Genomic DNA, 17,593 nt, shown 5'->3' on the forward strand with positions numbered 1-17,593 from the left:
AGCGTGTCTTCGTCTTGTCTTCCTCCCCTCACCCCAATTGGTCACCCGTCCTTCAGCCTGGTTCTGCTGGAGTTTTCTTCCTGTTAAGAGCGAGTTTCTCCTTTCCACTTTCGCCAAAGTGCTTGCTCAGTGTGTGTCATATGATTATTGGGATTTTCTCTCTTTTCTTTGTATTATTGTATAACTGTTGTAGTGATTTAGAGCTATACAGATAAAAATGAACTGAAAAAAGTCCAGAGTACTTTGTTGCAAAGCTTAAATAGTTTCAATTGTTTTATGAACGGAAATCTTTTTCATTTTGAAACTTGGTAGAGCTCCACATCCTGTGCTGAATTTTCTGAGGTTAAACCTTGATTATTAACATGGACGCATATTTGTGGATTTCCAGTGTAGAGTCCAGAAAAGCAATGTATTACACATTATTGGTAGCATGTTAGTCAACTACTAACTGAAGAAAGTAACTGCTTACATTATTTTTTACACTGTTTTCTTGTTAGTCTTAAAAATGAACACATTATCTCTTAATGCAATGTGAGACAATATCCATCTTAGTTTAGACTTAGACTAAAGTCCCACATAAAAACACAAATTCCTATCCTAATGAGGACAATCTTTCTTTTGTTTTTTTATGTATTATCAGAAAGCTGACAGCTGAAAGCACAGCAGCCTTAATTCAATTCAATTTTATTTATATAGCTCCAAATCACAACAAAAGTCGCCTCAAGGCGCTTTATATTGTTCAGTAGTTACAGAGAAAAACCCAACAATCATATGACCATAAGAAACTTTAAAGTTATTCTGTTTTAGAAACACAAAGAGGCAGAAATGTTCTGCTCATCACTGCTTCTGTTACCTGATCAACATCAGGTTCTGGCTGCTGGACTTAGCTTTGAAATCGCTCTAGGTTCTTGGCTAGCTTTGTGTTAGCATGCTGTCTTTGCAAATGTTTGCAAAGAGCCGAAATTTTGTTAGCAGTGTAATAGTTGTTTATGTCCTGCATGAAGTTTCCACTTCACCACTGCACTCTTGTCCTTTGGATGCAATAAAAACAAAAGTAATGTCCACGACTTCACTCTTCAAAAGCTGTGTGGCTGTATTGCTCCACCATTTTCCTCCTCCCACACACAAACTGAAATTAGCTGATGATAGTGTAAGTGCTAGAATACAGCATGTCTGATGTTTTTTTTTTCTTTCTATGTGCCCAGAGAACAGACAACAGAAGAAACTTTGTAATGCAGAAAGAATGAATAAAAGAATGTTCTTAAGAAATGCATTAATTGCAGCTGTTATATAATTATTCAATTTAGTACAGTAATGCGTTACAATACTGTGTTACTCAAAAAAGGGAATGTGACTACAGTAATGCGTTCCTTTGTACCATTACTTTACATTACAATATGTTACTTTGTAACGACCCAACATTGCTGATATCCTGAAGGACACTGTGACTTGCTGCGTTTTCTTTACCATGCAATCCACAAATCTTATGTTATTCTCATCATTAAGGGTGGTTTAAATAACAAGAAACAATACACAAGGAGCTAAGAAACAGTTAAGAATCAACCAATCAGTTACTTTAAATTCCTTTTTCTGTGTCACATAAAATTCTGTCTATGTTGCAAATCTGGTAAGCCAAAGTTTATAAATTATATTTTTTTAAAGTCCATGATTTTACTTCAAGGAGAGTGTGTAGAGGCACAATGCCTAATGAAAAAATAGAAAAAAACAAGAAAAAAACCCTGTAAATGTGTGTGCACGTGTGTATGCGTGAGTGTGTGTGTGTGCTTGGAGGTGGGGGTGGTTATCACATAGATGTGACCTCTCTCAGCATGGTGTTAGGTCTTCAGAGTCACAGTGCTATTGTGTCCTGACCTCTCACATTACAGCCGGTCAACACTAAGTATTGTGGAAATACTTGCATGCTTGGACACTCACAAACGCACACTCATACACACACTGTTGGTCCAGGTGGTCAGTATTGTCTTCTTGGGGGAGGGGGTTGCTTTGCTTCAATGCATGAGCACTAGCTGGTAGTTTCCATTACCACTCAATAGCCTGGTAATCACACTTTTTTAAAACTCAGACTTAAATATATGCCAGTTGCTCCGCTTCCATTTTAAATAATTTGTTTTAACTCAGAATGCCTCTAATAATGGTTTACATTATTAATGTATTTTTCAACTAATTAATCATTAATCACATTGAATTAATGAAAAGTGCTTGAAAAGTAAAAAAAATGTTCAGTGTGAAAAATAGTAATCAAAACTTTTCAGCACCCAAGATGATTTCTTGTGTAACCTGAAGGGACTCAAAGCATTAATTATCATTTTGCATTGCAGAAAACTCATTTTCTGTCAATCACTGAAACACCAAATAGTTTCAGCTCTAATATTTATTATTTGAATAAATAGGCAGCAGGTGGCAGTAAAGTTGAACTTAGACTGTATAGTTTCCAGTATAAGAAGTGTTGCATGTTATTCTTTCTGATTTCTTTGTTTACAATGTTTGGCAGAAGTGATAATTATTATTTTTTGTAGCTCTGTAACAGCTGAGAACAGGGCAGGACCAAGTGGGCAGTGTTTGGTAGAGCTTAGGTAATGGGTGATACACAGGACACTAGTTACTTTCTCTCTAAACTGGTTTAGGCAGTGAGTAAAGCTTGGATGGATATTTTATGACGCACGTGGCCCTCCCCCCCCCACACACACACATACAAGTTTTGATTTTAAAACTACAATTCCAGCTTTGAGTTCATTTGCAGTATTGATGTCCACAGAGGGAGAAACTGATTCTTCAGTGACCGTTCGGTGAACGTTTGCTTCCTGATTGGGCCTTCTCACTCAGTCACTGTCCTTCCTTGATTCATCGCGCTGAAACAAAGCAACAGAGCCTCTACTTCCTGTTTAGACTGGCACATGCATACCCAGTGAATGTGAATTGTCATGTAACATTGTGTAATAGTCCTTATTTCTCAAATGGTGCCGAAGCATTTTGTAACCTGAGATCGTTTTTGTTCTGCAATGCACTTTTGAAATGAAAGTGCGTTATCGTTTTCTGCCTCTGATGCTGCGATGTCCGTGTACGCCGTACAGATGGAGGTTCAAAGAGCTGGTTACAAGGCTCGCTAGGCGTAACAGTTTGCTGCTGCAACCTCACCTATTGCTAAACAGCTCTGATGCATATGTTCATGTGAATCTTAATGTGTTTCAGAGAATGTGGTGTATCACTGTATATTATTGAACATAGCTCTTTTTTTCTCCTATTTAATGCTTTAACGTTCTGCCTGTGTGTTGTTTATTTTGTTTTTGACTATTTCTAAAGTATATTTGCTTAATGTTTACTTTCTTGACTGATTAAAAAAGAAAAAAAACTTCTATGTACATATATTTAAATAGAATATATAGGTTTTCAAGGCCAAAAGAGTCCTGTCTGTACACTATAAGTTGTGTCTTTCTTGCTGAGTAAACAGCGAGAAGCCTGACTCACATTTTCAATGCTTCATTGACTAACACCTGGGTCGATAAGCTGTAATGAAGCCTGTCCTGAGGCAACATATTTAGTGCAGTGACAATAATCACAGCAGTAAAATAAGCTTTAATTTGTTTATTACCAACATTACCAGCAACTACTGAGGGTGCAACTATTAATATCTCCTGTTTCTCAATAGGGAACTGATGCCTGGGGGAGTGGACTGCCATAATAACTGTTATAACACTGATAGAGTTTGTGGACAAACTGTGAAATATTTGTCACCCCCAACCTACTATTTATCAGGTCATATAGACAGGCGACCTATGGCCATCGTTTTGTTTGTATGACAGAATTGCTGAGTTGGCACTGCAGTAGAATTAACAGCTATTTATGTGTATATTGTGTCGACTGTAGTGAATAATCTGTAATTACTGTTAAATTCCCTGGGGGCAGCTGAAAGTTTCGGTGTTCCTGCAGTGTTGAGCTCCAACAATGATTTGCCTGTTTAAACAGATTTGCTGAGGAGAGCGCAGGCAGCCACAAACATCATTGTAAAGCGGGAAGCACTTTAACACCCGTGAAATCAGCCATGCGTGAACGTCTCTCTTTCTTATCTCGCCCCTCTGTTAACTCAGCAGAAGTGATAGCGTGACAAAGGCCACGTGTATTTCAATTACCTTGATGGCATGTTAATTCCACCCAGCTTCTATGACCACCTTAAAAAATGTCATCATGCTATCATGCTGTTCCTTGAAATTACATTACTTATCGAGGTGCTTATCTAAGTTTAGCTTGTTAGCATGGTGACACCTGTAAGTACAGGTGAGGTATAATAAAACTTAGTTGTAAGTTTAATTCTCCCTTTCTGATTTCTCATTTTTGTCGCACTTACATCCAAAGCTACCTAGCCCTATTTTAAAAAAGTAATTGTGCTCATTGTTAAATCATGAATGAAGAAACCATAGTTTTTAGAAAGCTGAGATCAATTTTACTGGCAACACCCAGGCCTGGTTACTGCCAGACCTGTGGAGTCAAGAAATCACTTAATTAGAACCTGTCTGGCAAAATGAAGCAGGCTAAAAGATCTCTAAAAGCAACATACCATGCCATCAGTTTTAAAAAAAAACTCGAGAATAGCTGAGAAAAAAAGTCATTTATCAGTCTGAAAGGGTTACAAAGCCATTTCTAAGGCTTTGAGACTCAAACTGCAACAGTGGTGCAGTGGTGATGCTTTCCAGGATTGGCCAGCCTACCAAAATTAGTCCAAGAGCGCAACAACGGCTCATCCATGAGGTCACAAAAGAACCCAAAACAACAACTAAAGAACTGCAGATATCACGTGCCTCAGTTAGGATCAGAGTTCATAATTCAACAATAAGAAAGAGGCTGAGGAAAAATGGGAGAGTTCCAAAGTGAAAACCACTGCTAACTAAAAACAAGACAATGGCTCAGCTCACATTTGGCAAGCATGCCAAACCTGCAGTCAAAAATGTTGGTGTTGGTCTGATGGTCTGGGGCTCCTTTCCTGCTTCAGGACCTCAATGACTTGCTGTAAGTGATGGAACCATAAGTTCTGCTTTCTAACAGAGAATCCTGACAGTTATGCAACAGGACATCGAAAACAAACCAGTAAGTCCACCTCTGAATGGCTCAGAAAAATGAAGTGGAGAGGCCCAGTCAAACATCAGACTTAAATCCAACCGAAATGCTTTTCACGACCTTAAACAGGCTCTTCGTGCTCAAAAACCCTCTAGTGTGGCTGAACTAAAACAATTCTGCAAGAAGAGTCCTCTACCGAGATGTGAAACACTAATTTCCAGATATCACAAATGCTTGATTGCATTTCTTGCTGCAAAGTTAGATTAAAGAGTCACTCGTTTTTTTTTCACACAGGGTAGGTCTAGGTTTAGATACCCTTTTTTTCCATTGATAAATGAAATCATGATTTAAAATGTGTATTTTTATTTACTGGGGTTCTCTGTAACATTGTAGTGTAACAAATATATATAAACTAAGAAATCAGAGAGAAAATCTTTTTTCTGCTCATTTGCTAAAAGAAACATAATGATGGTGTGTTTTCAGGGTCATGGCTGTTCATTGCGTTCAGCAGACATGAGTATATGTAACATGAGCCAGAATAAAAATACATAGGCCTTTGGGGAATGGATTCCAGTCTGTAGAAATTCCTTTGTCAATTTAAGAAATCTAGACATGTTTCTAATACGGTCTGAAGAATCCAAGACTGTACTTATTGAACCATTCAAAAGTAGCCAGTGGAAATAATTAGTGTGTTTTAATATCAAACAAAATCAGGGAAACACACATTTTACTTTAACTTTCTTTTATTCAGGCGTTACTGCCCATGGCATTGTTGCAGTAATAAAACCATTTTAAATTATAATCAGGGAATTGTTAAAGTTATTACACGAAATTAAAGTATTTACCTAATTTCATGCTCATTAGCCAGTGTGTATTTAGTGGTTCCATTGTGTAGTGATTTGTGCATTTGCCTAACAAGCAAAGGTTTCCTGGTTTGATCCCCAGAGGACACACAAATCCCTTTGGGGTTGTGTCAAAAAAGGCATCTGGTATAAAAATCTAACATGTGGTGACCCCCTGTGATTAAGGGACCAACTGAAAGCAGCTTATTTAGATAAAGCTCCCATATTCACCACTGCCGGTAGCTCCTCATGTTTTGGCAAAGTTTTTCTGGTGAATGCCCTTCCTGACACAACTCCAAAGGGATTTGTGACTAAACCAACAAATTATAAATTCTGTAGCACTGCATAAATGGTAATTATATTAGACCATAGTGCTGGAAACCAAGATATTTATAAATATATTCTTATCGATATATTTTTTTATCTTGCTCAATTTGACTTATAACCAGTTATCAGCAGGTGGGTTTTGTAAAACACTTGATGAAGGTTATTATGTTGTTTACCACTCTTGCTATTTTGGTTTTGTAGTTCTTTATATTATCTTTCTCATCACTGGCACCATCGACAATATCACCTGCATCATCATCACAATAAACAGAGCTGTAAGCCTCCCAGTGAACACAAAAAGGCAGAGTTGTGGAGCAGTTCACACACATTTTTCCCACACTCTGAGCAACTGATTGGTATTGATTACATGCAAATGGTACTGAGTGTCTCACTCTTGTCTGTTCATACTGATTTGTCTGTGTGTGTTTGTGCATACGTGTGTGCGACTTTTCCCTTAGTCCTTTATCACTGCAGCTGCTGGAGTTATGTAGATTGGGCCTCCCTTATTGTTTCTTGGCAGTTGATACTGTAATGCAACTTTTCCATTTTGCAGCAAAACTTCTCTGCACCTCACTGTGCACAATACAGAGCAGGCGCTCGCAACAAGATGGGAGACTTGTCTGAATGCAGTAGAAATGTGTAAATGTCAAATGTCTGTTCATATACGGTGTGAACCTTAGCTGAAGAAGGAAAACAATACAAATGTATAGTCACCTGTTTGATTAAATTATATGTATATATGTGATCAGAGGTTTCTGAGAAAAAGTCTATAAAAACTGAAAGTTTTAACAAGATTTAAACAAATTCTTACAACCCAGGGTCATCGCCTCATGCCCCTTAGGGCATGTGCTGCTATTTGATGATTTCTCAGTTGAAGTCTTGCTATATTCTCTTGCATGTGCTTCTGTGATGGGCACTTGATCTCTTCCAGTGCATCAAAATGCTGGTCCTTCGACATGAAATTTTTTTTTTTTTTTTTTAGGAAATTGACAATTCTGTTGAAAAAGGTTGATATAGAGAAATGGATAAAACTGCTAGATTTTTAAAGCCTACTGTGGCAGCATATGCTAGTAAGCACACCACAGTTCCTAAAATGTCTTCTGAATCTTTTTCAATAGAAATCAAAGGATGTTAGAAACTGTGTGCTGACAAACTCACTCTTGTATGCAAAATAGTGATGAGAATGATGAGATTTCTTTCGGTCTTTCATCTCACCTGATTTGAAAGTGTAAGTGTATCACAATATTCTCTTTTTTTCCATACAATTTTGTTTCTGCCTTCAGATTTGAAATCTGTGGACTCTTCAACTAAAAACTGCTTGTTTGTAGTCAGAGAGGAAGCTCTCATCAATATATTTCATATCACATTTGCTTTCTGCCCAAGTTTGAACTCTCAGAGTAAATTGCGGATTATACAGTAGTCATGCTAGAAGCTGCCTGGTCAAACCTGAGAAGATAAACTTGAGTATGAGATTGGATAACTTTTACAGGTACGCTTTTGGACTTTTATGGATCTTTTGCAACAAAATCGTTAATCAGTCATGTGGTGAAGGAATATATTCTTAATTAGAGAATGGCACACCAGAATTTAAGCTTTTCTTACCTGTGTTTGAATTATTCTATTATCTGACTGTATGTTGTTAATCAGAATCAGACATATGAACTTCCTGCAGTGCAGATATAAACGGTAAAATCCATGTTTTGTTGCATCCCCAACTAACTTACATTTCTTTAGGTGTTTTTTTTTTTAAAATATCTATTTTAAGGAATACAGTTATGGTACTAAGACGGCCTTAACGATGATTCATAACAGCAGTCCTATCTCATGTGTACTTTCACGCTAGCAGTCATATGTGTAGGTGTCAGTTTCATCCAGATTGTGAATGTCTCAATTTCAAATGCAGAATATGCATGAGGCCAAATGGCAGTTAAAAGGAAAAAGTAGTAGTAATTTCAGTTTATGAATTTCTTGAAGAAGTGTGTGGGGGTTGAGTGCACAGGGGCAGGTGTTAATTTTGCAAATCATTCTGTAGTTTTAACTAGACAGAGTGCAAAAGCCTTGAGAGACCAATCAGTTTTTTATATTTTGCTTCCAAGGTGCCAGATTTTCTTCTTTTTTAAAGTGCTCTTGAGCAATATTTCTTTAAGTTTCCTGAATGTCTTTTAGAGTTTTTCTTTGAGAATTGGCTGCTTTTTCATTCATTTTTAATCCAGACCTTATACCTAACAAGGTACTTAACACTACGATAAATCATTCAAGGGATGAACCACTGGACTGTCTACACATACCAGACAACTTAGCAATGAATCCGTTTTAAATTGTATCTTTAAGCACTTTGTAACTAGTAGCGTGTTGCAAAAAGAAATACTTTGTTCCAGTTTCTTTAGTCAAATCTAATAACAGGCCAAAGATAACACAGTTTGACAGGTAAAGGAATTGTATTTCTGCACCAACATGGTGATTCTGAAAGAACTGAAAACTTGATATATATTAGCATAATGTGCGATGTCTTGAAAAAAATGTAGAAAACTGGACAAGCGGCACAAAAGAAGAAGTGGCAGGCTTAAAAACTTAAAGATAAACATATCTGAAAGTCATGTCTTTAAGAAACAGGAAGATATCAAGATGTGAGCATTCTCAGGTTATGTGTCAGATACCTGACATATAACCTGAGAACGCATCTGGGCTTTCAGATGACCCATCCACTGTTAGCTGAAGCCTCATCAGAAATGGTCTCAGTGAAAGTGACTGTCTTATGGAAGGGAAAGAGCGAGAAAAAGATGAGGTATTCCAAATTACGCAAAAACTGAACTGAAAATAAGTGGTAATCGATCTTATGAAGCGATAAATCCAAAGTTGAAATTTTTAGTTCAAATTATCAATATGCAGGGAGGGAGTCAGGAGAGAAATATAACAGTGAGTGACCACAGCCATCTGAAAAACACAATGGAGGCTCTTTGGTACTGCATCTCAGCCAGTGGTGTTGAGGATCTTCTCATAATTGATGGAATTATGAATGCAGGAGGTGTCATCAGATTTTGTTCCACTATGTAACATCATCTGAAGAGCTCAATTTCTCTGCATGATAATGATCCCAAGCACACTGCCAATGTGCTAAAAGCATACCTGGACAGAAAAACACACAATAGAATATTATCATTCATGGACTGTCCTCCTCAGAGCCTAGACCTCAGCATTATTAAAGCAGTGTGCAACAAATGCATCCAAAGAAGCTTTGGAATGTCCTCCACAAAGACTGGAGAACTATTCCTCGAGACCTGTAAAGAAATTAAAAGAACGCTTACCTATGAGAGTTCAGACTTTATTGAAGAATTATTGAATAGCATTTCAAGCTAATTATGGTTGCAGAAACTTTGTTTTTGCCTTATATGCTGCATTTCCATTTATGTTTCGATGTTTCATAAAAGACTGCTGCACACATTTCCCATTTTCCTAGCAAAATACAAAGAAATGATGGGTACTGTAATTTTGTATACAAATCCTTACATCTGGACTGTGCCAGTGCACTTTACCAGATTTATGAAACTTGGATGAGCAAACTTGTACTTGCACCTTTTAAAAAGGGTGCAAAAAGAAGAAGGTAAAGTATTATATCATTTATTTTTCATCTTGTTAATGTCCTGCAGTGGAAAAAGGGGAAACCAAAAAATGTCAAAGTCCAGCAATAGGCTTAAATCTTATAATACTGAATAATGTGTATAAATGTAGGCAGATGTAAAAGTGCCAGAGAGATCACAGAGTGCCCCCTCCCTGTTTTGAGTCATTGTTCCAGCATGCATACAGCACTTGTTTAAAATTTGGGAATCAATCATTTGCAGTATGCGGTGCCAAGTTATAAACACAAAAAATTGGGGCCAGATAGCCTGTGGCATAATGAGTGCAATGACAACTTTGGTTTAACAACCTTTTGTAATTGCATTGCAAATTTTTTTTCTGTAACTTTTAATAATTGGTGTCCTTACATTGAGCACAAAGAAAGCCTCATGGGTAGCCACTGGAAATGCTCCTCTTGACATACAGAGGTCGTTCAAGAGCTGTAATAGGCTTTAAAGCATTGGTCCCTCCCACTGGGCGGACCGACTGTTGGAGTAGATAGTGTACTGTTACGCACAGTTTGCCTTATTGACGCGACATAGAGAAAGGGAGAGGAAGCAAACAAAGGGTTGAGTTTGTTTACAGGTTTGCAGACTGATTAAAACACTTCATTCTTTTTTGTTGTGTTTTCATGTTACTTTTTTAAGCTCTACTTGGATTATGTACTCTGAGGCACGATCCTGAAATGCATTCAAGGTAAGTTTTAAAGACGGGCTCCAAAAAATATGTGTGTTACTTAAACAAAATACACAAATCTTTACAAACGTGCTCTTTAGATGTTTCAGTCGCTGTGTCAGGTGTCACGTTGCAAACAGCCGACACCTGCCTAGTATATTGGTAGATTTGTGGAAAAATCTAGAAATCAGTAGATCTAAGTTTGAATTATTCATATTATTGTGAAATGTCACTGCAATACCCATGAAGACATTTTTGTTTAAAAGGTGTTTTAAACAAAGGTGCTCTTCCCACGCATGTCTACTAAGTGGTTACTAAAGCAATTACCAAAGTAGTGCAGTGGGTGTTTGAAACGACCGTCCCGTGTTTGATGGGACTTTCTTCTTTTACATTAATCTGGATTTGGGTGTGAATTTTGCAGCGACCCTCTGACTCCGCCGGTATATTTGGCAACGCGGCGCGCTGGCTCGAGTTCAGCTTATTAATCTGCTAACTCTGTAGACGGGTGAACGTCTGGTTTCACCCGACATCGGTTGTGTTGACTGTAAAGGAGATGCTGTGAATGCCGGTGTCCCCAGGGATGCAGAGAGGGGAAAACATGCGTTTTATTTGCTCGATAGAGTGACGACAGCTTCTTTCAAGAAATAAGGACACGCTAAGTGGGTTGAGGATTTAAGCGACAATTCTCCATTTAAACTCCTCAGAAGAGCTGATTTATTTTTCTTTTTTTTTTTTGTTTCATCTTTCCCTTGTTAAGGGAGGTTAAAGAGTTCATCCGCGTTTCTACTTAACGGCTACTGTCAGGCGATGACGCCGGCGTGGGAGATTTTTATCCACTCCGGCTAGTTGGCTTGAACTTTTCTCCCATTAATTCTTGTGATAATGGGCAATTACGGACACTAATGGATATGTTTGGCATGCTACTATGAGACTCCCAGGACTGGAGATGGCGCACGACACCACTTGGTTTTGCAGATAACCATGCAGGGATAGCGAGTAATGCCGTACGCGCACACTGCCGATCAGCTATTTTGCTGTTTGTGTTTTAATAGTTAAGTGAAACCTAATATGTTAACCGAGAGGTCACTTTCTTCTATCCGATGATACTGTCAGCCGTCACCCGCGAAGACACGGAAACTTCTTTGTGTTCATAAAGTTTCGGTGCAGACGTGTCGCCGAGCGAATTTTCTTACATCTTCTGCCCTGTTGCACCTACATATAACACACTGAGTTAGTGTTCTCGTACCGGCTTTGCGGATTTTGCTTCCTTCCCACTGTTTTCCCTCTTGGCGTAGTAGCCGCACGAACGTGTCGCTGTTATTTCTCTAGTGCGCAAACTGTCTCCGGAGGCGCTCGGATCGGTACTGAAACCCACAAGGAAAGTAAAAATTTTCATATGGTTGAAGTACGGCCGTCGCGCCCGGTTCACACAGTTGTCGCTCCTCCTCTGCTCCTCTAAAAGCAACGCTATGATGAATATTTACATTAGAGATGTGCGAAATAAAAGCGCGAATACCGGCGAATAAAAAAAAAATGTCTGCCTAGAATTTCATTTTGGCAGACGCCTTGCACTACAGGTCATTACAGCGGGGGATTCGTGCGCCGAGGAAGCTGCAGTTTATTCTGGACAAACAGGAAGCGCCGCAACAAAACATCATTTTCATGATTTTGTTTTGTAAGACTGTCACATTGAGAGTCTGAAGCTCAGTAATCCAAACGGAAAATGGCACATGTGTAAATCGTTGTTATCTCAGCGCAAATCACCTTAAATAAACTGACTTTGCAGAAACCAGTAAACTACTTGAGTGAACTCGATTTCACAGATTCCTTTATTAACTGTTAATAAGCACCGATGTCAGAAATTCACGATTGTTATATTTTACTCATTTGAAAATGCTGATATGCAGGCTGATTGCGGTCTGTTGCGGCGCATTTATTTCTGGCTGTTTCTCTGTGACGCAGCTGAAGTCACTCTGGGGCTTCCTCATGCTTTTCCTATCAGGCAAACAGAGATGTGCCGCAATCAGCAAATTTATTTTCAAACAATGGAGGCGCACCGGGCAGCCAGTTGGACAGGAAACCTGGGCCACAGAGCAGGAACACGCTCAGCGCGCAGCCAAACACTCGCTCCTGAACTCCCTGTGCTTATCTGAGTTTCAGCTACACAGAGAAGTAAGTTACAATACAGTACCGTTTCATAAAAGTCACTTATTGTTAGCACGTTACATCTGCAATGATTTGACAAAAAAAGGGGAAAAAAGTTCGCGCGTGTGCAAAATTAAGTTAAGTGACAGAAGTCCCGCAGTTCTGATGGGATATTTGGAAACAGAGTCACGTCCTGCCAGCGGATCGCTGGAATACGTGCGGCTGAAACTCCAGACGAAACAACAGCGAGAGGCTGTTGGCTGTTTGAGCACAGGGATGACCAGCCAAACTGACGGTGCCGCTCTGTTCATTCAACAGACCACCAAATTCGTCCGATGGCTCGACCGCAGTAACAGCTTCGGAGGCCAGCGGAGGAGATCTACCACCTGTCGGTGCCACAGGAGCGCAAACGTCCCGTTTAAACCGCGGCTCTACCGGAGGAGGAGAACCGGATTCGCCTTCCTGGTGCAGAACCCCGAAAAGTGACGTTTTTCAGAGCCGGACGATATTCCGCTTCCCTCGCCGTTCCTCCAGTGGATATTTTTCCTCTGACTGCGACTCATTGCCAAGCTCCCCGCTCTCCCCGAAGCCAGTGATGTCTGACAAAGCGATACAGACCCCGAGCCTCACCGGACAGGTGTTAATACACGCCCTGCAGCGCATGGGTGAGGTGCACGGTGAAGGACCGGGCACGCAACACGGTGAGCACAGACTCTTCATGTATAACTGCCGCATTAATGTGAGTGCACGCACGTGGAAGATGTTCAGGTGTCTTTTTGTAAAGTCGTTTCCCAAGTGATGGAGTGACAAACTGAGATGCAGGAACTCCATTTGGTAATGTAAGGTGGCTGTACTTCCCATTACGGTAAAGGTGTTTCTCGCCTTGCGCCTTTCGTCATGATGTTGCTGTTGTTGTAGATGGTAAAAGAGGACATGCACACAGTACAATTGTCATGCTCGCAATAAAGAATGCAAATTAAAGTGTAGGAATTTGTCTAAATGCCTAAAGCATTGCTAATACTATTATAGGTGTGGGTGAAAGTTTGACCTGACTCAAGTCAATAAAGACTACCCTGGACGTAAGACGGCTGTGTGGGTATGCAGCTTAATAGGAAACTAGATAGGAGTCTAGAACTAGTTCCCTCACGTTTTCTCTATCAAAGCTTCAGGGCTTTGGGCGGTTGGTGGTGTTGAGTGTTACCAATGATAGTGAAAAGATGAACAAAAACATACTTAGGATGTTTTTATATCTAGTTTCATACTTAAGATGTGTTTGTTTTCACCCCTTTCTCACTCTAGAGCTTAGTCATGAAAGAGTGCCGTTTTTCCACCTTGATGTGCTATGCTTGATATTCTCACATGAGTAAGGCTGTTGCTTTTTTGTTTTCGAGATTCTGGTTTATTGACTAATACTCTGCATGTGCTACTCTGTTGGCCCTTGAAGAGAAATCCAACAAATCCAGGTGGAAACATGCTTATATAAAACACACTAATGACTCCTCCGTGCTGCTAAATCCACTTCTGCTGCTTCTCTGTTTTCATTCCACTGTAGTAGCACTTTGTTTTCTGGCGAGTAATGCCTGCTGCCTTCGAGTGTGTAAAACCTTTCTAAAACCTGCAGGATATATTTGAATAACATTGTCAGGTTTAATTTAACAGGAAACTGTTGACTTGTTTATACAAAGGGTGAGTGATGGTTATAACATTGTGGACAAATGTGGATCCAATAGGTTGGATGTGTGATTTTGTTTTGAAAAAACAAAACAAAAAAACATTTAAAAAAACAGCAGAAACGGTGACAACTTGTATTCACATTAGTTTTCAAAGTCTTAATCCCACCTTTACTCTGTAAGGGTTTGTCATTTTCATCTTCACATTGGTGGTTAGAGGGAGACAAACACATAATGGTGCAATGCGTGATGACCATTCTGTACCATGTTTCTGTTAGGAGTTGTTAGTCCTGCTGATGTTGGTTTGTTTCAGACGTTGTTCTGACTCATGGATAGACTAACAGGGCCATGCCCAGGAATGTGTGCATGTGTGTACTATTCCACACACAATGTAGGAACCTGTCAGTGAACCTAAAGAAACACATTTCTACTGACATCATCGTTACTGCCACGCCTAATGGATGTCAGATTTATATTCTTGCCAACACTTTTATTAGTCAAACTTAAAATGATGTGAAAGAGTCATAATGTATCAGTATTTCATAATGATAATTGAGTCTGTACTCTTAAAGACTCTTGACTTCTCACAGTAAGCATTATTTAGCGTTCGCTAAGTATCACTTAGCAGACTTGCAGGTGAAATGCAGATGTGAAACACTCAAACATTGAGCAATGGCTGAGCATGATATTTGGTAATGGAATCTTTCTGGTTTCAGTTTGTAGTCCAAGTAGTATTGGTTGGTCACATTTAAGTGGGCTGTGTTTGCATGCTTTAACAGTATTAAAGATGGCTGAAGTTTCCTGCTTTGAAAAGTGAACAACACAGAAGTACCTTAAAGCTGCATTCTGTTTAATGGCCAGTAGGGGTGCAACTGAAGGTTGGCAATAAACTTGTAGTTGTAAAGTATAAAAGCCTATGTGGGAAAATAGGTCTCAGCTCTTTTGCTTTTCAACCTCAGAAGAGACTTACCCAATGGGGTAATTGCTAGTTTAGGAAACATTTATAAAAAATAAAGTTAGTTTTTGTAAACTGTCATTACTGGAGTAAAAAAAGAAATGGGTTCATCCTGGATAATCTCATTGATTATAAATAATAAGTCAATCATAAGTGTGGATGACAGCGAGCATATGGTGTCCCCGGGTTTCACAGTCAGATCCACCTCTCACCCATTATATTGCAGAAGTTGACAAAGAACATGTTCAGTTCTAGGATTCATAAACTAAGGTTAAGGTCAGGTTGTGTTTTAGATAGTCTAGGGCTAAAATAATGTGTATAAGCTGAACTACATGTTGATTCTCCAAACTGCACCAATTTCGTGTCATACTTTAGCCTCCATCAGCATTGATGCAGACTCAGGTTATACCATTCCACAGTGTGAAATACTGTTGCTCCTCAGATGCTGCTGTTGTCGCAGAAAAGGTGTCCATTTGGCGTTGGAGTCTTGTTGGTTAGGTTTAGGCATCAAAAGTACTCGGTTACACTGAGTAAAAGATGAAGAACTTTGTCCCTTCTCAACATTAATTTAGTATGCTGAAACATAAGGCTTACCAGTGTGTTTAAACGTGACACTAAAAGTATTGGACCACACCTCTTAATCTTTGAATCCAGGCGTTTTCTGTCTCATTGGTACAGGTGCACAAAAGCATGCACCTAACCAAACCATGTAGCCTGCCTTTACAAACATTTGTGAAAGAATGAATCGTTTTAAAGAGCTTACGTTGATGCCACCCCTACAAGTCAGTTTGTGAAATGTCTTCCCTCCTAGATATTGCATGATCAGCTGTAAGTGGTATTATTGCAAAGTGAAAGCGCGCAGGAACCACAGCAATTCAGCCACATAAAGTTACATAGCAGGGTCACCAAAGGCAGCGGTGCATAGTGTGTAAAAGTCACCAACTCTTTGCTGACTCAATAACTGCAGAGCTTCACGGCATGGGTTTCCATGGCCGAGCAGCTCCAGCAGGTGTACCGAGTAGGTGGCCCGGTACTTTTGTTCATATAGCATATCTGATGAGTGTGGATTGAGGCCCTTATTGCTAGTACCTTTATCCATATGTCCTCTGGCAAACATACCGGTAACAGCAGTATTTGAGGCCTTCAGGATGCTAGCAGGTTGTTACTAAGAATTGATGTATTTCCCCTTTTATGGAATTAATATATTGATTGAGGTGTAAAGTAACTAAATACATGTCAGTTAGCTGTTAATTAGAATGTTCAGTTGATACTAAAGTAGAAGTAGAAGCTGTTTAACTTATCCAAACAGCTTAAAATGAAATTCAAATTGCCATAATAAAAGATGAAAGCAGATAAAGTTTTAAATATTATAAAACAGGAAGTGCAAGTTATGAGCTTAGATTATATCATCACATAAACACATCTTCAAATGTGGAGATTAAAATGTTGTGCCAATATTATTTTTTAATCTCTATACCACAAACTCATTACAAATCATCCGTGCCACCGTTGTATTTAGATGCTCATTAAACGTTAAATATTTAGTGTATACTCCCACAGCGATTTTATGACCAACGGTTTTGAGCATATATTGAGGGATTCCCCAAAATGTTTTTATCGGTTATCACAGCCTGGATCCTATTTTTATTGTTTTCTGTTTATTTCAATCCCAAACAGAAATGAAAGAACTGCCACCTCCAGCATCACTGGTCTAAAATAGTGCTCCAGTTGTCTTGTTTACATCAGCACAGCTTAAAAACAGAAGGCTCATACTTTTAGCTGTGATGCTGTTGGCTAAAGTTGCCCATCCTGTTGCTTGGTAACAAACAAAACTTTGCCAGGAGGTTAAAACTTGGAAAAAAAAAACAGATAAAGGAACTAACAGAGTAAATGCCTTCACAGTGTTGCTGCAGTGGAAGGCAAATAAATCTTCTATGGAATAATGCTGTTCTGTCATCTTAATGAGAATAAACCTATTTGTTTTGCTCAGAGTGGTAAAATTGTGCGGTTACATTACAGTCTAACCCTCTCTGTTTACATCTCAGCTTTAATCCTTCAATTTGTTTTTCTAAACACAGTGGGGTTTTATGTTTTTTGTAAATATCAAAGTAATCTCCTAAGGCTGAAATAAAACTTCCGAAAACCTGAGCATATTCTCTGCTTTGTATGTGTCGCTATTCTTTTTCATAATAGCAGCGAGTAGCTTTGTTGATTGCCATGTGTCTCTTTTATTCTCTTTCACTGAAGCCAGACAGACAAGATAGCAGTCAAAACAGAGCAGTCCATGTGTGTGG

The 17,593-nt window shown here is 39.1% G+C and overlaps 1 protein-coding gene across 1 annotated transcript in view; it reads left to right on the forward strand.

The window, feature by feature from the left end:
* Positions 1 to 10,402: 10,402 nt before the first annotated feature.
* bcl2l11 (BCL2 like 11) overlaps positions 10,403 to 17,593 on the forward strand; it is a 30,715-nt gene continuing 23,524 nt past the window's right edge. Inside the window, exons 1-2 of the mRNA XM_035904720.2 lie at positions 10,403 to 10,550; positions 12,993 to 13,375. Coding sequence (XP_035760613.1) covers positions 10,540 to 10,550; positions 12,993 to 13,375 — 394 coding nt within the window. The 5' untranslated portion in view covers positions 10,403 to 10,539. The remainder of the gene's footprint in view (positions 10,551 to 12,992; positions 13,376 to 17,593) is intronic.

This window comes from Neolamprologus brichardi, chromosome 13 (assembly GCF_056152115.1).
Source record: "Neolamprologus brichardi isolate AB-2024 chromosome 13, ASM5615211v1, whole genome shotgun sequence".
Lineage (NCBI taxonomy): Eukaryota > Metazoa > Chordata > Actinopteri > Cichliformes > Cichlidae > Neolamprologus > Neolamprologus brichardi.